General features: G+C 40.3%; 1 protein-coding gene across 3 annotated transcripts in view; it reads left to right on the top strand.

Moving 5' to 3' along the window:
• Window positions 1-25,065, top strand: part of SCEL (sciellin) — a 77,102-nt gene that overhangs the window by 39,909 nt on the left and 12,128 nt on the right. For all 3 annotated transcript variants that reach the window (XM_069970664.1, XM_069970665.1, XM_069970663.1), the window contains exons 13-24: window positions 2,494-2,538; window positions 4,291-4,356; window positions 5,899-5,970; window positions 6,112-6,171; window positions 6,607-6,669; window positions 7,686-7,745; window positions 9,312-9,368; window positions 11,635-11,688; window positions 15,199-15,258; window positions 16,632-16,682; window positions 20,277-20,750; window positions 22,353-22,391. In XM_069970664.1, the coding sequence (XP_069826765.1) occupies window positions 2,494-2,538; window positions 4,291-4,356; window positions 5,899-5,970; window positions 6,112-6,171; window positions 6,607-6,669; window positions 7,686-7,745; window positions 9,312-9,368; window positions 11,635-11,688; window positions 15,199-15,258; window positions 16,632-16,682; window positions 20,277-20,750; window positions 22,353-22,391 (1,101 nt within the window). The remainder of the gene's footprint in view (window positions 1-2,493; window positions 2,539-4,290; window positions 4,357-5,898; window positions 5,971-6,111; window positions 6,172-6,606; window positions 6,670-7,685; window positions 7,746-9,311; window positions 9,369-11,634; window positions 11,689-15,198; window positions 15,259-16,631; window positions 16,683-20,276; window positions 20,751-22,352; window positions 22,392-25,065) is intronic.

Here is a 25,065-nt window from a genome sequence, read left to right on the forward strand (position 1 = left end):
TCTGTACATAACAATATTAGGCTATGTTCACACTGCGTATGATTCCGTCCGTAGTGCGAACCGCAAATATACGCACGTAGTTTTGAGGTTTATGCGTTCGCTTGAAAGTATACGATATATGCCCGCACAGTGCACACTACGTATGAGCTTACGGCCGGATCGTATACGGCGGCGTGGAAAATTAACAAGACCATTGTTTGAGGACGGAAATGTTGAAACTCACGGCGGTGGATTTCCATGCGGTCCCGTACGAAGTACTTATTTCAGCCAAATTGAACTTGATTTTTCAATCCAAAAGGTTCTGTGTGGTTTACGGGGCTGGTTGAAGATTTCCAAGTAAATGACCAACCTCAGATCGCTTCGAAACAAGCTAGGGAAGCATAACTGTACTACAGCGAATGTTCGCGGTTCGTACACATCCGGCCGCATGTCGATTTTTCCCACGCCCGTAGTTTTAGCTGCACATGTACGTCGGTGTACGAACTACGGATGGACTCATACCTAAGCCTCAGACCGGAAAAATGAGTAATACGATGGAGCTACTGATGCAGTTTAAGGGGAAACTAACAGCAGGCTAGAAAACTCTAACCTGCTATTATGATCCCATAGCACATAGGATGCTGAGAATTGGCGTATTTTTCTTACCTTTTCTTACCTTACCTTTCTTACCTTTATCTTCTTTATCACATGTACGTCGGTGTACGAACTACGGATGGACTCATACCTAAGCCTCAGACCGGAAAAATGAGTAATACGATGGAGCTACTGATGCAGTTTAAGGGGAAACTAACAGCAGGCTAGAAAACTCTAACCTGCTATTATGATCCCATAGCACATAGGATGCTGAGAATTGGCGTATTTTTCTTACCTTTATCTTCTGCCTTTTTTTCATAAAATTTTCAGTTTAAGTAATATGTAAATTAGGTGGTATGGTGCACTCAAGGTGGGACTACAGCCGTTCCACCCTGTCCGCTGGCTATCTCCTCATAAATAAAGGTGACATTCTGCAGTAAGGTCACTCTGTCCATTCATAACTGCGGAGTGTCGGATAAATATTTACGACAAGGGGCGGAGTGGATTGTTCCATCCCCAGTGCACCAAAATAACTAATTTACATAGTAATTAAACTGAAGAATTTACAAATACAACGCTGAGGATAAAGGTAAGAAAATGGCCTTCATTCTAAGTGTCCTGTGTGCAATGGAAACAGTTAGACGCACAGACAGCTACAGGGAGCAGCAGTGTGGCTGCGGGGAGCAGCGGAAGAGGTTGCCCAGATGATCCTTAGATCATTTGGGTGGCCCATAAAAGATAGTGGCAATCTGATGCCGCTCCCATTACACAGAGTGATGGCAAGCAGACTGTTCTTATCATTATCGTTTTACTAACGACAACAGATACACTGTGGTAAACATTAGAATATATTTTTGACCGTATTCCAACATATACTGGGGATATAGCCTCTAAACATGATGTGAATGGGGCCTTAGTATAAAGTAAAGAGGCCTCAGTAAACTATACATTGTACATACATGTGTATGATTTCCATAGGGCAAATTATAAATTATATTGTTACTTTAGTGAGGCAGGGACAACGTGTTAACATCCAATACATCATATACAGTATTAGGCTGGGTTCACACTACGTACAGTATATTTCAGTCAGTATGTGGTCCTCATACTGCAACCAAAACCAGGAGTGGATTAAAAACACAGAAAGGCTCTATCCACACAATGTTGAAATTGAGTGGATGGCCGCCATGTAACAGTAAATAACTGCCATTATTTCAATACAACGTTGTTTTAAAATAACAGCAAATATTTGCCATTCAATGGCAATTTGACACAATGACACAATTTCAACATTGTGTGGACAGATCCTTTCTGTGTTTTCAATCTACTCCTGGTTTTGGTTGCAATATGAGGACACAATACTGACTGAAATATACGTAGTGTGAACCCAGCCTAACACTGTATGTTCTCGATTACATCTGCTAAAACCTTCTTATCTGGTAGTTAAGGTTTTCTATGTGTCACCTGCAGCTTTGCTCATGTAATAAAGCAGTACAGTATTTATCCTTCCCTCATATACTAAATGTAATATGTAAATCTTATTGATCCTAAATAATATTGATGATAAGGCCACAGACTTTTAGCACCTAGACTATAATAGTCACTGAGAATACAGTAAGATGCCAGTGGACCATGTAAGGACATTTGTTGGTTAATATTACCACAGCTAGCACTAATCTCCGCCGTTCACGGAATGCGATAGACATTTACATTTTGTAGGTTGCTATGGTAACTGCTCGCCCTTTCAATTGCACGCTCAGTACATGATCTACAATGGCACTGTTATAAGCAATACATTGCTAATTGTCAAATTCGAACAAAATCACTGCTGGTGGATTGCATGCAATTAAAAGAAGGAATAAATTATATAAGCCCTGATATATTGGATATAGGATCTAATAATTGAATGTGTTTTTTTAGATTTGAGAAGACAGAGGAAAAGCCAAGTCCACCCACCTCACCTAGGTAACCCATCAACCTTATTATCTTCTGGGTATTCTCCAAATTTAGTCTTTTGTAGTCGTTTAGACTTAGTGCATTTGTCACAGCTGTTGTGGCTCTGATATAAACAAAAGCAGAGACGCTAATGTAAACAGAGCCTAATTTTCAACCATTTTCTAAAGTGGTAAAATAAAACTTAGAGGGAAACTAACAGCATGGATATTCATATATTCAAATGGCCAGTTTCCAGATGTCTATCACACAAGCATTGCGTTGCATACTTTTAGAGATGTTGTAGAAGAAAGAAGATGAGTCCAGCTCCCGGCTAGGTAAGCATAAGATGAGCTTTATTCTTCACTTGAACACCGTGCACACACTGCGGCAACCCCCCCATAGATACGCCTACGCGTTTCAGTTGCCAACAGCAACCTTAATCATGGCGGGCCGGGAGCTGGACTCATCTTCTTTCTTCTATCGCAAGTGTATGCACCTGTTGGAGTGAGAGTCCGTGCAGCGAGGCTAAGGAAGAGGTGGTAAGCTGGCAATTTCTTTCTTTACAATACATGCTTTAGAAATGCTGTGTGATCTGACATCTTCTGAAAAAAAGTTCTTTATTTTGGCTGACAGTGTCACAGGGTGCTCCTGCCCTAATCTCCAGCTGATGCTGTGCCTTCAGGTCGTTACTCCGCCTTCTCCAGTATGATTGAAAACTGGCTCATGTTGAAATTTATCACAGGTGAAGATAAGCCAAATGTCAATTATTCTGAAGAAAGTAGGAGCGGTAGCCTAAAAGATACAGCAGTGGCCGGAGAGCAGGGAGGGAGCTGATAGTGTCACAGACCCACCCCTGTGACACTGTCAGCCTGAAATAATGTTTTTTCCAAAGATGTTCACATGAAGCAAAAATTGCAGAAATTGGTTTGTTGAATATTTATATGAATGGGGTTTGCAGAAAATGAACATTTCAGACAAAACTGGGACACTATGTTGTGCCTAGTGAATCACCACAGCATATATAGAGAGATAATCAATATTTTGTTTTTATATAGTTCATATAGTCAAAAATTGTTGGAGATGAAAACGTATGCATCAAACGGGTGAAATTTATTTACAGTGTCTAAAGCCCACACCGTTAACTATACAGTATGGGTAGTACGCACCCTCAGGTGCAATGCTGTACCAACAGCAAAAGTATTTAAGTCCAACACAGAGTGGCAAATGCTGTGCAGCTATAGTACAAGAGCAACAGGTCCCTTAATGCTTTCCATTCAATTAGCATCCATGTGTCCTTATGCCATATATGTATGCAATACAGGGGTTACCATGATTCAGTCGTTCTTTGCTGTGCGCTCTTTACCCTTAGTGGACTGTTCACACTCCTTGTGCCTTCTCAACGCGTATCCTGTACTTTGCATTCATCAGGAGCGATGGATGGAGTAGTGTACATACATGTCTGCAGGCTTCTGATAACCGCCGTAGAGAAAAGCCACAGGGTGTTGTGCATGATAGTGATTCTCTGTATGGGGTTATTTAGGGTGTTCCAACCTTAGACAATTATGTCATACACATGACTCGTAAACCCGGAAAGGGGTCCCTTTACCACTGTCCCACCTGGCAGGGCTGCTGCCTCATCTAGGTGAAAAAACGAATGGATACTTAGCCGTGCCTGTGACTCTGCATTCATCAATATAAGGGTCAAGATGTGCACTGCTCAGCTGTTTTTGAAACTCCCATTGTATGTAAAATGTGACATATGAATTTTATTACCATTATTAGAATTCAAAATGCAGATGAAAAGCCAAAGTTGCCTCCTAGATCACCTATTGCCAAAACTGATGGCCGGTAAGTAAATGTTCTTTTCATATATATACTGTATTCTATATTCAGTAGGTCTTCTTTTATTGTTTCATTCTATTTGGGCCTAAAAGACACACTAGCTATCTATACATCTATAATGTATACACAACTGTATATAGTTTACATTCCTATGGGTAAGAAGCCACTTAAAATTACATTTAAATATAGTAGTTCAAACCATCTACCACAGATTACTAGCGTTGAGCCAACTTGCCAAACTGTTTGTTGGCGGCTAACGTTGCTGACATTCTCTGAACCTGAACGCTCTGCATTTGACTCCCGGCGGCTGGAGAAGTTGGATGCCGCCCTAGGGAGTCCTGGAAAACATACATAAGCTGCATCTATGTTTTCCTGGCAGTCCTAAGGTGGCATCCAACTTCCAACTGCAGAGCGTTTGGGTTTGGAGAACACTGCTGTACCGAAAGAGTTTAGCAAGTCCGCTACTGACTACTCATCACAACTTTTGAATGTCTGAGAAATTAATGGTATGTCAGAGAAAATATGTAAGGGGGAAACTGGGAAATTAATATTATGAGGTGGGGCTTCTTTATGTCCCTCACCTTTGGGATCTCCTTCCTCAGTGACTATAGTAAAAGACATAGGTGGACCGATCAGTGCTGCTCAAATAAAAGGAAGCTAAAGAGCCGACAACGATGCATGAAGGACAGCAGATTATTCCTGCAATGGGGTCTGGGACAGCAATGAATATAATTTTGAAGTTGACTTTTTAGAGGCTATTGCCTATAAACCTTAAATTTGCCAAGGGTATATAGAATAAAGCATGAAGCATGAGTGATCTGTGGTGCAAAATTTTATAGCATTTGGATAACAGAGATTTCTGGTCTTTTCAGTTTCAGACTTTGTATAGATTTGTGCATGTAGACATCAGAATGCATGTGCACATCATGAACTTATTTTTTAGGTTGCATTGGCTATTTCAGATTCTACTTGAGTTAAGGCCCTCTTACACGAAGCGATTATTGGACGTATTTGGCCGATTATCGGCCAGTATGATCGATAATTGCTTTGTGTAATAAAAGGCAAAGAGCAGCCAACATGCACAATGTTCCATGCATGTTGCTCTGTGTAACAGGAGTGGCAGCGGCAGATAGCTGCTTTGCTCAATGGAGGGTCTGGATGATTTAACGATCGCCCAGGCAGCCCCCCAGCAGCTCCCCAAGACCCCCTGTTCTTACCCACTTGCTGTCGGTGCGTTTAATAGCACAGGCAGCAAGCCCCCATGTGATAGGGGCTTTAGACTTTTAGAAATTAAAATCTTTGATTACAAAACATTATGCAAAATTGCATGAAGGTGTTTATGAATATAAAGTGCAGGTAACATCATGTGTATAAGATGTCTGCATCCAGAAAAGATATGGATATTAAGGTGTAATATGATTTATTAATGTTATATTGCGTATTTGTGTATGTCTAACATTAAATATTTTATATTTAATGTAACAACAAATATGTGAAACAAATGTGAAAATATGACAAGTATGTTTATAATTATTTTTCTTATTTAAGGCCTTCCTACCCCAGTAAGCCTGTTATTCCAGAGATTGGAGAAAGAAGAAGTGCAGTGGAAAGAAAGCAGAGGTATGGCTCAGCCAAACCAGTAGATATACCTACATTTAATACAATAAAACTAGCCCATTTATTCTATTGCTTGTGTGTTTCTTCTTACTAATCCCCAACCAGCCCAAATGGAAATTATAGCTCTCAAATTTATGTCAACAGAAGTCAAGATATTGATAATCTTATTGATGTTTCAACCTCAAAAGTTGCCAGCAGTAAAAGGTAATCTGTCTATTCTTGTATGTATCTGCAGGAACACCATAGACATCACAACTTCTAGTCATTCTGGTTGTATTGTTAGTGATTTCTGATAATAAGATTTCTGATAATAACTTTCTAGACAAGTTTATACACTTTATGATGAGGTGGCAGTCGAACCTGAGCTCTGGTGCTGTGGGGTCCTCATGATATTATTTTGGCACAAGGTAGATAGTTTGAAATGGAGCCACATATTGCATCTCTGGCTTTATATACATGTAAACAGATGGAAACTCCTCCAATAATATCTGTATTCACATAGGCATAGAGCAAAGAGGAGAAAACAGACTATTTTATTACATTATGTAGTTAGTACCACCTATGATCATCTGTTTTCATGTCCACTGCTGAGTACTTTTCTGAATACCCTTTCTTTTGTTCTGTGTTTTATTGATTCAGTACTACTGAAGTCATTGACAACCTTATTGACATCAAACCCAGCGCAGACAAAGGAAAGAAAAGGTAAATCTTACCTAACTCATACATTTTTTTCTGTCAAAACTCAAAATAAATGGTACCTTATGCTCAGTGAAAATGTCTTATAAGCAACTGTAGATAATTGGTGTTAAGTGGCCATGCCAAAGTGTTTGGGATCTGCAACGTTCTCCGAACCCAAACACTTGGCATTTCATTCCCAGCTCATGACTATTCCCAAAACCAAAATTGCTGAGATTTAATTTCTTAACCAGATCTGTTAAAATGAAACCCAAGCTTTTATTAATTGCTATTGGCAAAACCAGTACATTCCTTCCTCTGTCCAAAGAATGAACGTGGTCAATCTTTGGACAATAGAATTGTCATTCTATGCACGGGCGGAGACGCGCGCGCCCGCCGCAGTCCGCGAATTCCGCAACGGATTTTCCATCACATTTCCTCAGTGTGCACATACCCTTAGGTAGTAAGGTGTATTGCCCTTGGCTTTATCAGCATGTGCCCATGGAGACTGATCCTAGAGTCTATAATGATGTTAATATTAACACAAGTGAGAACAGATCAGGCGGAATTAATGTAGACAGTTATGAGACACTAATCCCCTAAGCTCCATAAAAAAAATCTGATGCTCTAGTCACCCACAACACAGTCACAGGTTCCCTTTAAGTTGTTATTTTTCAATTCATGCAGGTGTGAACAAACCACAAGAGAAAGAAAAAATAGTTGGTCCGCACACCATGACTGCTTTAATTTATTTTATTTTTTTTAACATAGGAAACTCAGTACTTATTTTGTAAAACAGGTATAAGTGAATTTGCCACATGGAAACCTCATGATGGCCCACATAGGTCTAGGGTCTCAGCAGTGACTATGGCTGACAAATGGCTTTGTTTAGAGGCTTTGAGATCTCTTTAATGCATAAAGTTAAAAGAAGAGTATTTTATTGCATAATGTAGTTAAAAACAACTGTGATCGTGTGTTTCCATGTCTGCTGAGTAATTTTTCTGAAAGTGTATTTTTTGTGCTCTGTTTTATTGATTCAATAGTACTCAAGATGTTGAAAACCTTATTGACATCAAACCCAGCGCAGACAAAGGAAAGAGAAGGTGAATATTATAATCAGGGATGACAAGGTGACATTATTTTGACGGTGTGTGAACATAGCCTTAGACTATTTTGCAACTACAAGATTTTATGACCATTATTTGTGGCCCCCGTTACCAATAGACAGCCATCTTTTTGCACTAAAATGCCAGCCGTTTGGAAAGGTGTCTCTGGTAACGTTACCACTACATAAAATAGCCGTTACCTTTTTCGACAGTTATCATTTTCGAGGCAAATAACAGGTGCTATTTTAAAATGGCAAAAAAGAGTGGTGAGTAAAGGAAAGTTTTATTGCATGTATTGATGTATGAGGCTATGTTCACAAACCATCAGAATGTTATTTTATAACAATGGCTGTCCAATAAAAAATGTCCGCCATCAAAAACTGCATGTGTGAATTTATTCTAAGATGCATGATTAATCTAATAAATCTACTTTAAATCATGTCAGCTGGGTTCACACATAATGGGGCTGATTTAGGGTGCGTTTACACAGAAAGATTTATCTGACAGATTTTGGAAGCCAAAGCCAGGAGTGGATTTGAAAAGAGAATAGACCCCAGTCTTTTCTTTATAACATGATCCCTGTTTATAGTCTGTTCCTGGTTTTGGCTTCAAAGATCTGTCAGATAAATCTGTCTGTGTAAACGCACCATTACTAACAATCCATCAATTTTAAGCAGTTATGCTGTCGGTTGTATCTGATTTTACACATCAAATTCATTAATAGTGCATGCCCTTAGTAAATCTGGAAGGGTTTTCAAAGGGCAAAACTAGAACCCAACCATCCCGCCACTCTAGAAGTGGCTGGTTGTTAGAATAAAAAACCTGTAAAAAAACTGACGGTTGGCTTGGTAAATCTGTTGGTTGTGGTGGCTTTTAAAGGACACCCATGACACACCCACGGCACACCCACTTGGCAGGTTTTTAGACAAAAATTATGGGTTTGTCGGGTTTTTGGAAAATTTGTGTTGCACACCTTTAGTAAATATTTTGGAACACCAAGCCAACAGGGAAAATAGACAAAAACCTGTCAATTTTCTGACAGGAGCACATTGGTAATTCAGCCCCAGTATTTAGGTTAGCATCTGATCCTTATTTTGGTCAGTATATTTAGCAAAATCAGGAATGGGTCTAAGATACAGAAAAATGTGCTGAACTCTATGGTTTTTCTTTAAATGAGATCCATTTCTGATTGTGGCTAAAAATACAGGGCAGCATACTCCCTGCACTAGTGCAGAACTTCCACTTTGTGCAAAAAAATTTTTTTTGCACAAAAATAAAGCATGTGAAAAATACAGTGCAATTTTGACACTATATGCTAGCATGGGGAACGATAAATTTCCCTCTGTGTGGACTGTTTTAAAACTGTAGTGAGCAGTATGGCAGCTCAATGTATAGCATTGTGGTTCATTAGGTAGGCAGTACAGAGTCCTAATGGTTAGCACTGTTCCCTTGAGGTTTTTTTGAGGTTACTTAAAAATATACTATATAGTAACTTTACTGTAAAATAAATTATGAACTTTATACTGTGAACTACCATTTCCGCACTGTAACTTTCCATTTAAGAGATCAGCTGGATGACTTTATTGAAATATCAAGTACAGCAAAGAACATTCAGAAAAGGTAAGTTTAACAATCTACAAACACAAATTAAATTTTATGTCTGTCCTATCATGTCACTGCAAGGTATACAGCTGTATATTCACCGCAGTATGGCACAGTGATCTATGATACACTTGTTCCAACCAAAGTCTCTGTGTAGACCCAGCCTAAAAATTTAGCAAAACTATTGAAGCTATGCTTACATCCACACGCGAGGTTCAGAGCATGCATGTTCTAGCTCATTATTCTGTTATATAAGGGATCTAGCAAGCCTGTTTTAACTGTGTTTTTAAATCAATGTGAGCATAGCTTAACAGGATTATCAAAAGTATTTCTGCTTGCAAATAGAATATTTATAGTTTACATTCGGGACAGAAACCTTTAAAGGGGTTGTCCGGCGATAAAAAATTATTCACAGAATAACACACATTACAAAGTTATACAACTTTGTAATGTATGTTATGTCTGTGAATGGCCCCCTTCCCCGTGTTTCCCCCCACCCACGCTAGACCCGGAAGTGTGGTGCATTATACTCACCGCATCTCGTGTCGTCCACGGTCTCCGATCGTCAGCAGTGACGTCTTCTTCGGGAGGCCGGCGGATCTTCCCGAGTGCCGGCAACCCTCTGCAGCGTCATCCGAAGCTCAGCCGCGATTGGCTGAGCATAACTGTGCTCAGCCAATCGCGGCTGAGCGGCTGATGACGCGGCCACGTCATCAGCTGCTCAGCCGCGATTGGCTGAGCACAGTTATGCTCAGCCAATCGCGGCTGAGCTTCGGATGACGCTGCAGAGGGCGGCCGGCACTCGGGAAGATCCGTGGCCTCCCGAAGAAGACGTCACTGCTGAGGATCGGAGACCGTGGTCGGCACGTGACAGGTAATGTATAGCGCACCACACTTCCGGGTACACGGGTGGGGGTGGTGGGACACGGGGAAGGGGGCCATTCACAGACATAACATACATTACAAAGTTGTATAACTTTGTAATGTGTGTTATTCTGTGAATAATTTTTTATCGCCAGACAACCCCTTTAACTGTTAGGTATATTTGCCAGGTCTTAAAGTTAAAAACAGTGAAAGGCAATATTAAAAAAGGATTGCAGTAGACACTTAAACAAAAAAGATTGTACATGTAAAAGTACATGCTTAGATTGTGGAAGGAAGTGAAAGTGTAACTATCATCTTTTACTGGCAACAAGATTCATTATCAAAATCTTGCATGCCGTTGATTGCGGTGTATACAATGGTGCTGTCAGAAGAATTCCGTCTGCGGCACAAGCCTGCACAGGAAGCGCAGCAGCAGAATTTTGCCGGCAAAACATGATTTTACTTCAAGGTGGCAAATTTCACATGGCAAATGTTTCTTAGATGTTCAATTTTTCTATTCCACAATGTATATCCACTGAACAATTTGAGATAGCCCACTGTGTTAATGGGAATCTAACAGCAGGTTAGAAGACTCCAACCTGCTGTTATGTTTTTATATGCACTGAACCTTAGTCCTCAACTCCATTTGTGCTAAATCTTCACTTTAATCAATATGTAAATTAGGCGGTTTGGTGCACTGATCCACCCTGCCGGTCCGCCCCTTGTCATGAATATTTATTTGGTACTCTGGGAGGATGTCACTGCAGATATTCATGAGGCACCCCTGAGGAAATTAGCAGCATGTGGGGCAGGGACTGCTACCCCTCTCTGCACACTTCATATTTATGTGCATGTTGCTAATAGTGCTGTGACTTTGTACTTATTCATTGCATAGTTACATTTACTTGTTCACTTTAGTCTGGTTTTAGTCTGTTCACTTTTTGCACATACCATTGTTACATGTATTATGCAATTCTAAAAGGGGAAGCCATATTTCATGGCATCGCGGTTCATTTGGCACTAGGAAGACACATGTCATGGCCTCTCCCTTTTGAACATATCCGTACACAGCTGTGTTTTTAAAGTGTACCATATTATACTTTGGTGTGCCTGTCTATTACTTGGTGTTCCCTGCAGATATTCATGAGGAGGGGTGGGCGGGCTGGTAGGGCAGATTGGTGCAGTGAGGGCAGTAGTCCCCCCCCCCCCCAGCGCACCAAACTGCCTCATTTAGATATTGATGAAAGTTAAGATTTATCAAAAAGGTGCTGAGGATGAGGGTAAGGAAACTACATTCTCTGCCCTATGGAAACAGAACAGGAGGTTAGAGTCTTATAACCTGCAGTTAGATTCCCTTTGATATATTACTTTGCGTAGTGTTACTATCCACATATAGCATGTTCTCTGTCTACTTTTACAGGAATGACAACCTTGACAACTTGATTGAAGTTAGGAAGCCTGATGTAACAAACAGGTAACTACTCCTTTTTTGTATCTTTCAAAACATTAAGGTAAATGCTACACATAAAAGTGGACATAACATAACTGGTGAAAAAGGGAAAGTGGAGTAGATGCCCTCTTAGAGATTGGAAGCTAATTGGCTACTATGGGCAACTACTGTACTCTTTCTTTGCACTATTTTAAATACATCTTCCCCATGAAAATGTTCGCCAACAAAGTAGCAAATTTAGTTTTCATTCATAGAAACGTGTTAAAATGGTTAGCCAGGATCAGAAAAACATAGCTAGTTTCCTGCAAAAAATGCACCATATCTCTAAGAAGTGAGCTATAAAAAAGCCCTGGTACAGCGGTGACTCTCTCATTGATGGCCCGGCTTGCTGACTACACTTATATTGCCTGGTCTCCAGTGCCCTGCACTGACACTGTCTAGTCCTTGGAGACCAGCTGCTACCACTGGAACTATGCTTATGGAGCAACCTGGTGTCCTATAGCTGCAGAAATCCAGTGGAATAAAGGACACTTATTGACACTTGCCTAATTTGGCTATGTTCCTTCTTTAGGAAAATGTTGGGGAAGGCGGCTGTCTTTTAACATAGACGACCACTAATAATGATGATTATGATCATTAACTTTTCTACAACTCTTTACATTGTTATCTTAAACAATTTACAATACATTACAACATAGTAACCCTAATCCCTAATTCCCGCCTGGGCAAACCTGGAAAAGAAAAAAAAAAGGAAAAGAAAAAAGGACACTATTTATATTTTCCATATTAGTGATAGATCTCCTTCCCCCTGATCATTATTAGTAAGACAGCTGCCTTCAACCAATATTATCAACCAATATTACAAAGTGGGAGCATAGACATATTTAGCATTTTGAAGACATTTTATTTAAAATCAGGTCTGAATTAAATAAAATAAAAAATTTTTAGGCTTCTGTCACACACTGAATATTTTTTTAAAAAACTGCCAAGGCATGTTTTCAAGCCAAGGCCTTGTATGAGTATAGTATAAGCGTGTACTATTTTCCATGTCTTTCTAATCTACTCTTAATTTGGGCTTAATAACTGAAGTGGCAGTTAAAAACAAATAGAAAACAAAAAAAACATCTTTGTGTGATGGTAGGCTCATAATTTTTTCTGTGTTTTGGATTCATTCCTAGTTTAAGGGTGGTATTACACGGAACGATAATCGGCCGAATTGGCCCGATTCGGCCGATTATCGCTCCGTGTAATAAATGCAACGATCAGCCGATGACAACGATCATCGGCTGATCGTTGATAAAGTTTAGAACCTATTTTCGTCGGGCGCCGACCGCGCACCGCTGCGTGTAATAGCGGTGCGTGGCCGGCGACTAACGATATACATTACCCATCCACGTTCCAGGGCTGCTGCTGCCGTCCGCTTCTCCATGCGTCCCGCGCGCGCTCTAGCGTCACAGAGGCCTGTCAGCTGATAGGCCGCTCAGCCAATCACAGGCCGCGGCGGTCCCGGCCTGTGATTGGCTGAGCGGCCTACCAGCTGACAGGCTGCTGTGACGCTAGAGAGCGCGCGGGACCCCCGGGAGAAGCGGACGCAGGAGCAGCCCTGGAACGTGGATGGGTAATGTATGCCAGTTTAGCAAGGGCTGCAAGGACATCGGTAACGATGTCCTTGCAGCTCTTGTCAAACGATTATCGGGCCGTGTAATAGGTCCAGTAAACGAGCAACGATCTAGCAGATCGCTGCTCGTTTACAGGTATTATCGGGCCCTGCTCGGCCCGTGTAATACCACCCTAAGGGTGCATTCACACATATTGTTTTGCAGCAGATTTCATGCTCCAAGTTTTTAAGTGAAATATGCTGCAATTTTGATTACCATCAAAGTGACTTTGTCTGACCCCCCCAAACCGCTTGTACCTTCGGATAGCTGCTTTTAATCCAAGATCTGTCCTGGGGTCCGTTCGGTAGGTGATGCAGTTATTGTCCTAAAAAACTACTTTTAAACTTGCAGCCAGTAGTGGATTTAAATAGGTCCTTTTCGGGCGGTTTCCATGGGCCCTGAGCTCCTGGGGGGCCCATGGTCACCCAAACAGACTTATACTTTCAGTGGAGTATTGTCCCTGGATACAGTTTTTTCATGATTACCAAAAAAATGTATTCTTTTTTACCATGATTTTGCACAGATGAGGGCAGCATGACATTATCTATCCTGTACTATGAACACCAGCCTAGTGCTGCCATATGTACAGTAGGGTAGGGCGGCCCAGGATTGGTGAACAGCCCAGGGCCTATGGTAGAGTTAATTCGCCCATGCTTGCAGCCTGTGCCAAACGTGAGTATCTTTGCCCTAACTTTGCACCACCCCTCCGTCCCTCCTCCCCACCCTCTTCATCATTAAAAATGCCACTGGAACATTTTCTTCATGCTGAACATGCCCGAGCCTCCCCCATACTCTGGAACTTGCTACCCCGACACATCCGTCTCTCATCCACCATCAAGTCCTTCAAAAGTAACCTGAAAACCCATCTCTTCAAACAAGGCTACAACCTACAATAACTCTGCATCACACTTGAATGGCTGCACTTTACCTCCTGTTTCTCTCCCGATACCCCATAGATTGTGAGCCCTCGCTGGCAGGGTCCTCTTCCCCCATGTACCAGTCTGTCTTTTGCCTTCATGTAATGTTTTCTGATCTTGTATTGTTTCTGCATGTTGCCTATCTATTGTATAGCTCTCTGGAACTAAGGGCGCTTTATAAATAAATAAATAATAATAATAATAATAATAATAATAATAACATTGCACAAGTGATTAACGATCCAGTCCATGTGTCGGGCTGACACAGGTGGGGAATAGGAGGCAATCTGCCAGTGGCATTCCTAATGATAAAGAGGGTGGGAAGGAGGGACGGAGGGGTGGTGCACAGTTAGGGCACAGATTCTCCCGTTTGGCACGGGCTACAAGTTTAAAAGTTGTTTTTAAGGACAATAACTGCATTACCTGCCAAAAGCACCGCAGGACAGATCTTGGATTAAAAGCAGCTATCCCAAAAGCAGCTATCCCAAATTGTGGGTACAGAGTTGCTTTAAAATCTATGACCCTCTTTTCTCACAGCAGATTTTTATTCCACTGTGAGAATGGAGTGCCATAGCATTGTAAAATACTATATATACTATATATAAAAATAGAAGCCATGATTTAAAAAAAAAAATAAAATTTACATGACAGCAGCACAATATATTCACTTGTAAAACAAAATCAGGATTCGCACCTACACAGAAAAAAATTGCTCTGGACCTACTCCTGGTTTTGACTTGTAGATACTGATGCAAAATACTGTCGTAGGAAGAAAGCCACATGTCTGCATGACAAAACCTTGTCAATTCGCAGTAAATTGCAAGCACTTTTGCTGTGCTCTGATTGGCTGCATAGCATGTGAAACCAGCCTTACTGTATATGTAACGAATTACTATCTTAATGATTTTGTTTACTTGTCAATAAAACATTTTAACAAGTTTTTTTAATTTTTATTTCAGAACTCAAAATCTTGATAACCTCATAGATGTTAGAACGACTACTACTGCAGTGAATAAAGGGTAAAGGAAATTTGAGTTCGGCAGTGGACTTCCTTTGATCAACATAACATTTTCGTTTGACGTTTTGATGTTATTGAAAGGCTATGTTCACACAATGTTTTTTCAGCACTGTTTAAAATGACGACCGTTATTTTGAAGCTAAAATAACGGACGTCATTTAGCTGTCTGGCCTCCCCTGACTGGTGCAATGACTGGTGTTTGCACATTATTTATAGTTTGCGGTTACTAATTGGCCTTCGGGTGAGGCTTGACTGAAAGGTCCATTGAATTTAATAGTAAAAACAGAGAAAGAACAGTGGAAAAAGAAAAACTGCGTGTGAACAACTAATAAAAAACATCCGCTGTTTGCAAAATACGACCGAAAAATGGCCCAAGGCTGTATTTCCACATTTGCATTTGGAATAAACAGCGATGCCTTGGATTAAGAGCATAATTCATTCCGGGACCGTGCTTGTAATCCAAATCCACTCTTAAACCAAAGCAAAACTTTCCATAGGAAATCACTAAAATGCAGACAATTGGTTCCACACCCCAAAAATAATGATTTAGTATTCTGAATAACATGTAAAACTAATGAAACAAACATTCAGAAACAGCTGCATATGTGATATTATAAGTTACTGTACAGTATAGCAATCAGCATATGGTGTATAATGTATAGTAAGTGCATAAACCAGAAAACACATGAGCAGTTTGAAGATAAGGATGGAACTGCAGATCCCCACAATGGTGAGGATGGGAAACGCAAAGGCTGACAGAGACTGCAGGGAGCATGAAGGAATAAGCAGGGTATAGGGTGAGCACATAAATGCAGTCTCTCAGTCCGGGGAGAGAGTGGTTACAGCTATGTAGAGATTCCCCCCACAGTCCTGTCCCCTGATGCAAGCCCCAGCCTGAAGTGGATCTGCTATGATTTGGAAGGTGAGGGACCGCACTATGCAGACCATGCCCCTCCCCCACTCGCCCTCCCACCCAGTACAGGAAACTCTTAAACCAAAGCAATGCTCTTAAACCAAGTCAGAATTTTGAAAAACTGTGAGCTCTTAAACCAAAATGCTTTTAATCAAGTTACTCTTAAACCAAGATACCACTGTATTCTAAACATGGCTGAAACCACACCACCATTTCTTTACTAACAGCCACACAATGTTGCCAGCATTCTAGCGGCTAATGGAGAAGCAATGGTGTGGTTTCAGCCACTTTCAGGATGCATTCTAATCGCAAATGTGGAAACACAGTCTTTGTGTGATAAAATTATTTTCTGTTAGTTTCATAATAATTGGTGTTTGTTGTGAAAGAGGAGAAAAATAGTTTTTAGTGGTTATTGACAGACAATATACATGATTCTTTTATGTTGTATTTTATCATATTAGAAGTCAAGATCTGGATGACCTCATTGCCATAAGTGGAGATGGAAATAAGGGGTAAGAGTCACATGAAAAACATAGCATTCAATTCTTGGTTACCAAGGCCGATGCGCAAAAATGTTGCCCTCCGTTTCATCAAAATCTGACATATGTTGAAAGTGTTGCTGTCATCACAAAAACTTTTGACATGTCAGAGAGACACAAAACAAACAAACAAACAAACAGCAATCTACAGGTGCAAGTGCTTACCGTACATACTCCTCCCGGCATACACACCATAAAAACCTGCTCTATAGATATTAAAAAATGAGGATCTTAGCAAACCATTGGTTTAAACATCTGGGGAGTATGTACGGTGGGCACTTGCACCTTTAGGTTGCTGTTGCACTTTTAGTTTTTTTGTCTATACTTCAGCTGTTTTCAGCGTGCAAACAGAGTGAACAGAGGCATAGGGGTGCTGCCGACTTTTGCTTTTTTTTATGTCAGAGAGACAAGTCAAAAAGTTTGATCGGCCCGGGTCTGAGTATTCAGACCCTGACAGATCATGAGAACAAGCCAGGAGAAGTCCACACGCCAGCAGGTTCTCTCCTGGCTCTGTGTCATGTGATAAGGTAATAAAAGTCTCTTTTTCACTGACTGAGTGATGAGTGGATATCAACGAACTGTATTGATTTATCAGGGTCTAAACACTCAGACTCTGACCTTTTTTTGTAATGACAGTCCCACTTTAAGTACCAAAATTTATTAAGTAGATGGGACAAAATTGGGACTTTTATGATATATACAGTACATGTTCTTGTTTTTTTTTTTTTCTTAAAACTAGTCAATTCAACTACTAATGCATATGCAACATTTTAGTGCAAATTACAGTTCATGGGAGGTGGTCTAAATAAACACGCCAAAACAACAACAATAACAAAAAATCCAAATGTTGCAAACATGCAGCAAAATAGTGAATACACAGTGGTATTATGCAAACAAAGATGACCACAACACAAGTGATAGTAAATTCCGCCCCCTGAGTGTAATTGGCACTCAAACACAATCATGGTTCTCCCCTGAACTCATAGTTATATCTCTTAGCTATACAGTAGGAACAAATCACATCACCTTTTTCTGTCTTTTGAAAAAAATCAGCAGTCATATGAAGAAACAGAAATGAAATAATAGACAATATGACACACATTCAATGACAATGATTCACAGAAGCTTTGATCTAAACTGTAAACTCTTGCAGCTTCACATTAACATTTTACTACTATGTGCACATGGCAACTGTGTCCCTGATGCACATGAAAATAACAGAGATCAGAAAATACTTGAGGGATGAACGTTCAGGAGTAATTTCAGCTGCACTGAAGTGATGCTTGTTAAATTTAGTCTGAATGTGGAGAGTTGTTATAGTGCCCAATTACTGCCAGGAACACACAGGATGTTTTGTCATACCAAGTAATAGGCATGCAGCAGAGGAATACTCATTGTTACATGCATCCTGAGCAGAAGCACAACACAGTAAAGGAAAATAGTAGTGGTCATGCACATAACTAAAATACTATTTTTATTTTCAATACACATAAATTTACTATCACAACAATAAAAAACACTATTGCTTATACACAAATAAAAAAAAATATTACATCCAAATCCCCCCCTGGAGTATTGCTTTAAAGAGATTCTTACCAAGTATAGAACTTATGTCATTGCTTAAAGGGGTATTCCCCCTTAAGAAGTTATGCCCTATCCACAGGAGAGGGCATAACTAAGGGTCCATTTACACAGAAAGATTATCTGACAGATTATCTGCCAAAGATTTGAAGCCAAAGCCAGGAATGGATTTGAAAAGAGGAAAAAATTCAGGCTTTCCTTTAAGACCTGATCTCTTTTTATAGTCTGTTTCTGGCTTTGGCTTCAAATCTTTGGCAGATAATCTGTCAGATAATCTTTCTGTGTAAATGGACCCTAAGAGATTTTCGAGCTAGCAGACGCCTGGGCCCCTGCAATTTTAAGCACAGCAACCTGAAATCCCAGCTGAATTGAGCTAAATCCATCAAAATCGTTTGGTCCAGCTGAATTTTATTTTATATCCAGCTCTACTCTTAAGGCAGTGTTTCCATATTCCGAACACAGTTGAAACAACGCCCTTATTTCTTAAGAAGGATCTGTAGTCATTCATAAAAATGAGACTGTATAATCCTGTCACCTGATATTCACCCTTTTATAAAAATTAAAGTGATATTATCACCCAAGTTTTCCTGTGTGCTTGTATCATTGTTGGACAGTGTCATAAAGGTGGGGCTTAGCGTCTGTTGTGTCCACTCTCCCTGTGTCTTCCTGTGCTTTTATCCACACTCCCCCTGTGATGAGTCAGGGAGAGGCAGTTCAATAAACGCTAAGCCCCGCCTTAGTGACACTGTCCAACAATGATAAAAGAACGCAGGAAAATTGGGGTGACAGTATTACTTTAAGTTCATGCTCATCTGACTATTAACTGAATTGTTAGAGAAACTATAAACCCATATATCTCGGGAATGGAAAGACATTTGAAGAAACTGTAAAAGGGTGTGTAATCAGGGTACCCTAAAGGTTGACTACAGGTCCCCTTTAAAGGGGTATGAAGAAAAAAATATTTTTTTTAATCAATTAGTGGCATAAAGTTACGCAGATTTGTAAATGACTTTTGTTTGAAAAAAAACCCCCAAAACCGAATGCCTTCCAGAACTTAGCAGCTGCTGTATGTCGTACAGGAAGTGGTGTATTCTTTTCAGTGTGACACAGTGATCTCCGTTGCCACCTCTGTCTCTGTCAGGAACCATCCAGAACAGGAGGGGTCTTCTATGGGGATTTGCAACTCTTCCGGACAGTTCCTGACACGGACCGAGGTAGCAGCAGAGATCACTCATGAAGGGGTTAAATAGAACTCATATACAAATCTTTAGAACTTATTGACACCAGTTAATTTTAAAAAAAAAATTCTTTTCTCTGGAGTATCCCTTTAACCAATAAATGCTCGATGTTGCCGATATTTCCAACAACAATGCATGCTATTGAAGGAGAAATGGGCGTCTGGTTTCCGAACATGGATGTGGAAACACAGCTTTAGGCTATGTTCACCATTTTTTTCCAGCCACTTAACGGACGTCTTTTAGGACGGCTGTTACTTTGAGGCAACTATGAGTCTATTATTTTATAATGACAGATGGCATTTCTATAATTACGGCCGACATTATAAAATAATGGCCATTATGTGGCTTAAAAATGACGATCGTCCTAAAGGACGGACGTTAAATAGCCACAAACAGATAATGTGTGAAAAAAACCTCACTTTGCCATAGTATGTAATGTCTCCTGACAATCTTTGTGCAATTAGCATAAACATGTAGTTCTAGACCTACAGGTCAAAAGCAACAATTCTATAATTAAAAGAATTAAAGGTTTTCATTTTGACTTAGTACCTTGATGTTGGCTAAAGAATGTGCAACATTTGGTTACAGAATAATATACATTTTCTAGAGAATGTTGCTTTCAGCAGAGATTGTATGTGGTACCTGTATGAATGTCCTGAATTGTCATTTTAAATAATGGTGACTACAAAACTAACATTAATATGGTATGTGTGTAATAAATTATTATTATTATCTTTCATCATATTAGCACATCCAAGCCTGCTATTAATAACACTAATCTCCCAAATCGAAGTTCAACTTCTACTACTACCACCTACAATGTTAAGGAAGGAACCAATGATGCTCCAAATAGTCGTTCCACCACAACTACCACCTACAATATTAAGGAAGGAACCATCAATGCACCAAACAGTCGATCCACCACAACTACCACATACAATGTTAAAGAAGGAACCAATGATGCACCAAACAGACGTTCCAACACAACTACCACGTACAACGTTAAGGAAGAAACCAGCTATGCACCAAACACACGCTCCACCACAACCTCTAAGGTTACTGAATACCAGGACATGCCAGGCAGACGGTCCACCACAACATCAACCTACAAAGTCGCTGAAGATAGTTATGACGCTCCATCTCGTCGATCCACCACATCTTACAAGAACACCGTTGATGGACCAAATTCTGGCTCAAATGTAACTGTCACAGAAGAGACAAGGTAACATAATACCTAAAGGAGAGCTTGTTAAATTTGGGTATCGTTAATCTTACACTGTCTACAAATTTCTTTTAGATTTTAATAAATAAATAAATAAAAGTTCTTTACATTTTAAAGGAGAAGTCCGGCAAAAATTTTTTATTAAAGTATTGTATTGCCCCACAAAAGTTAAACAAATCACCAATATACACTTATTACAGGAAATGCACCTAAAGAGCTTTTTTTCCTGCACTTACTACCACATGAAGGCTTCACTTCCTGGATAAAATGGTGATGTCACGACCCGACTCCCAGAGCTGTGCGGGCTGTGGTTGCTGGAGAGGATGATGGCATCGGGACACAGGGCACTGGCGGGACACTGAGCATCCCTCTGTCATCATCCTCTCCAGCAGCCACAGCCCGCACAGCTCTGGGAGTCGGGTTGTGACATCACCATGTTATTCAGGAAGTGAGGCCTTGATGCAGCAGTAAGTGCAGGGAAAAAGCACTTTATAAGCATTTCCTGTAATAAGTGTATATTGGTGATTTGTATAACTTTTGGGGGGGCAATACAATACTTTAATAAAAATTTTCGCCGGGCTTCTCCTTTAGTCTATGTTCACATTACGTATATGTCCGGCTGCATATTTTTGCGGGCAGACATATACGTGTTAAACTCCGGCCGGGAATTTACGCAAGTTGCAGCCGACTATGGTCCGCGAACTTACGCCTGTATTCTACTTACGCTTCCCGAGCGGCGTACGTAGCGATCTAACAGCGGCCTTTTACTTGGAAATCTTAGCCTAGCCCCGGACACCCCACAGAACCTTTTGGATCGGCAAAGAAAAGTGGAAAAATGAAGAAATCGCCACTACGGGACCGCATGTTATGCTACGGGTGTAAGTTACGGCATTTTTGTCCAAAAACAATGGTCTGGTTCATTTTTTACCGCGCCGCGTACGATCCGGGCGTAAGTTCGTACGTAGTGTGAACTGTGCAGCCGTACATCGTATATTTTCTATTGTACGCAAACTACGTAAATCTCCGGCCGCTTATTCACGGAACGCGCTACGTCCGGAGACTTACGTAGTGTGAACATAGCCTTAAGATGTATTGTGGCAAAGAATGCTTTTTTACATTCTTTAATAAAGTATTTTTTTTCTGCATTGAGTGGAAGCACCCTGCCACTTGAGCAGTACTTTAGTTCCTACCAAAGCCATTGATGGCAGCAGAGATGCTGTGTAAATTGTAAAAAAAAATAGAAAATTCTTAAATAAAGTTATATTACAAAGTAATATAGGGGTTTCCTGCCAAAATAGACTGATGAACTATCCACCACTGGAATATCACTTTATAATAAGTCCTCACACTGTCAAAATGACAGCTGTTTTTATTAGATGGCCATCATTTAAAGGCAAAGAATGGATGTTTAAAACAAAGGCTGTTGTTCCTATAATGACGTCCGTATTTGCCATTTAATGGCGGCCGTCCAATTAAAAGGCCATCATTTTGATGATGTGTGAACATAGCCTTCATTTGAATGATTGGCAAATAGGATTTTCCTTGAATCGTATATGTTACTTTTCTAAAGAATTAACCCATGCATTTGTCTGTGTTTTCTAGTTATTCAACTCTTCCAGGTTCATCATTTGGAGATGTAAGGTACTGAAATGATTACATTTACACCTATGTTCTAAATATAGCACTTATGTCAGTTAGTGGTGTAACCAGCACTCTCCCACTCAGAGATCATATATTGCTTGCTGCTGGCGTTCTTCTGAATGTCAGTTATATATTTGCTTTTATAGAGCAGTAAAAAACAATGTCATATTGTATACCAAGTTCACTTCAACTTCAGCTATGAGAAAGGTTAGGCCCAGGCTCTCACCAATTTACACTTATTATGGGATATGTACATAAAGTGCTTTTCCCTGCACTTACTACTGTATCAAGGCTTCACTTCCTGGATAAAATGGTGATGTCACGACCCGACTCCCAGACCTGTGCAGGCTGTGGCTGCTGGAGAGCATGATGGCAGGGGCATGTACAGTGTCCCTCCAGTGCCCTGTGTCCCTCAGTGTCCCCCTGTATGTCCTTTGCTATGAAGTGTGCTCCGGAGCGAAGCGCGCTATATAGGAGGTGGGGGGCGGCTGCAGTGAGCAGCCCGGCCCTCACCGTTAATGACAGGCTGCAGAGATCTCGCTACAGCGTGTCATTAACCCTTTAAGCAACCGCGGTGTTTAAGTGTGACAGGGGCAGCCCCCTGTCACTTACCGATCGGGCCTTCCGCAGTGTGACAACGGGGGTCCCAATCATTTTAACGGACTTCCGGAGGTCTCTTACCTTCCTCCGTGCGGTCCGATCGGCTTTCTGTTCATTGACCCTGCCATGGCATAGCATTGTACAGTGTCTGCAATCTATTGATTGCAGGTAAAAGTCCCCCAGGGGGACTTATAATGTGTAAAAAAAAGGTAAAATTTTTTTATATGTACCCCAAAGCCCCTCCCCCAATAAAAGTTAAAATCACCCCTCTTTCCCATAAACATACAATATACCGTAGCGTGAGTAATTGTTCGATCTATTAAAATATAACAATCATCATGGCGAACGGCGTAAACGAAAAGCGGGAAAAAAGCGCCAGGATTACCGATTTTGTGTTACACTATATATAAAAAATGTGTTTAAAAGTAATCAAAATGTCCAAGCTACACAAATATGGTATTAATAAAAACTAGAGATCATGGCGCAAAAATTGACACCCTATACAGCCCTGTAGGTGAAAAAATAAAACCGTTTATAAGCGTCACAATAGGACCATTTTACTAATAATTAATTGAAAAAAAAAATGATTTAATAAAAAAAAATATACATAACATTAGAGAATCTGTGTAAACCCTCATATGGTTGTGTTCAGACTGATCTATAGAATAATAGTATCATGTCACTTTTACCATATAGTGCATTACGTACACACAGGAACCCCCCAAAAGTTACCATATTGCATTCTTGTTTACGATTTCACCAATTTATATCTTCATAAATAATATTTTGTGGATCCCATCATACATGTTATGGTAAAATGAAAGACCCCATTACAAAGTACAACTACTTCTGTAAAAAATACGCCCTCACATGGCCCTGTAGATAGAAAACTGAAAGTGCTAGAGCTCTTAGAAGGGGAGGAGGGAAAAACTAAAACACAAAAATGAAAATTTGCGCGGTCCACTGGATCAATTTGGGCTTGGTCCTCAAAGGGTTAATAAAAATTTTTCGCTGGACCTCTTTAATTATTATGTATGACATACTATTGCAAAATATGGATTTTTAAAATATCTGTTCACATATTTACTTAAAATTATGGCTGTATTTAAAAAATATTAAAAAGGATCAGTCTTTTTGACATACACAAATGTGGTTGACCATATTTTTCTGTCAGTCTTTTGGTCAGCATTTTTGCAACTAAAATCAGGAGTGGAACTGACAAGGCAAAATTATAATGGAAAGATTTACACAGCTTTTGTGTTTTCAACACACTCCTGGTTTTGATTGAGAAAAAAAAAACTGAACAAAAGACTGACAGAAATACTACAGTATGTGTGAAAATAGATAGAAAAAGGCAGTATGAACCCAGCCTAAGGCCCAGTTCACAATGAGCAAATGCGTCGGAATCCCGCAGTGCTCAGTGTCCCAGTGAATGAGAGGGCATGCACTCCTCTGCTGCCGCCACTCTCCAATCAAAGAAGTGATATGTAATTTCTTTGATGGGAGAGGGGAGGAAGCAGATGCGCTCGCACCCTCTCATTCACTCACAGCGGGACACTGAGCATGGCGGGATTCTGCAGCGGAATTCCACCGCTTTTGCTCAGTGTCGACGGGGCCTAAGGCAGAAAAAAGATCACCAACTAATTTTTATAGAGGTGTCTAGGGTTGTATATAATGCCTCTCTTGTTATGGCGACCATACACATTAGCTGTTGGCCAAATGGTTGGCTGAATTGATGACAGATATTCGAAGCAAAAAGTTATACAACAGCACAAACCCAGTATAGTTGAAGTGGGTGCCCGTCTCTCCACCCTGGCCCATTGCTGGATGACAGATATTCCTCTCAACTCTCCTATGCACACTTAGCAACTTGGCATACTTTTTCAAAAGGAAGAGGGAAATAAGCTGTATTTTCAGGTTCTCCAACATATAGAATTCAATTCTAGGCCTTAATGACCAAGCCATTTTCATACTTTTTTTCTCCATTATTGCCTTCCAAGAGTCATACCACTGTTTTATTTTTGCCACATAGCCATATGAGATCTTGTTCATTGCGGGACAACTTTTACCTTTT

Source organism: Dendropsophus ebraccatus, chromosome 5 (genome assembly GCF_027789765.1).
Source record: "Dendropsophus ebraccatus isolate aDenEbr1 chromosome 5, aDenEbr1.pat, whole genome shotgun sequence".
Classification (NCBI taxonomy): domain Eukaryota; kingdom Metazoa; phylum Chordata; class Amphibia; order Anura; family Hylidae; genus Dendropsophus; species Dendropsophus ebraccatus.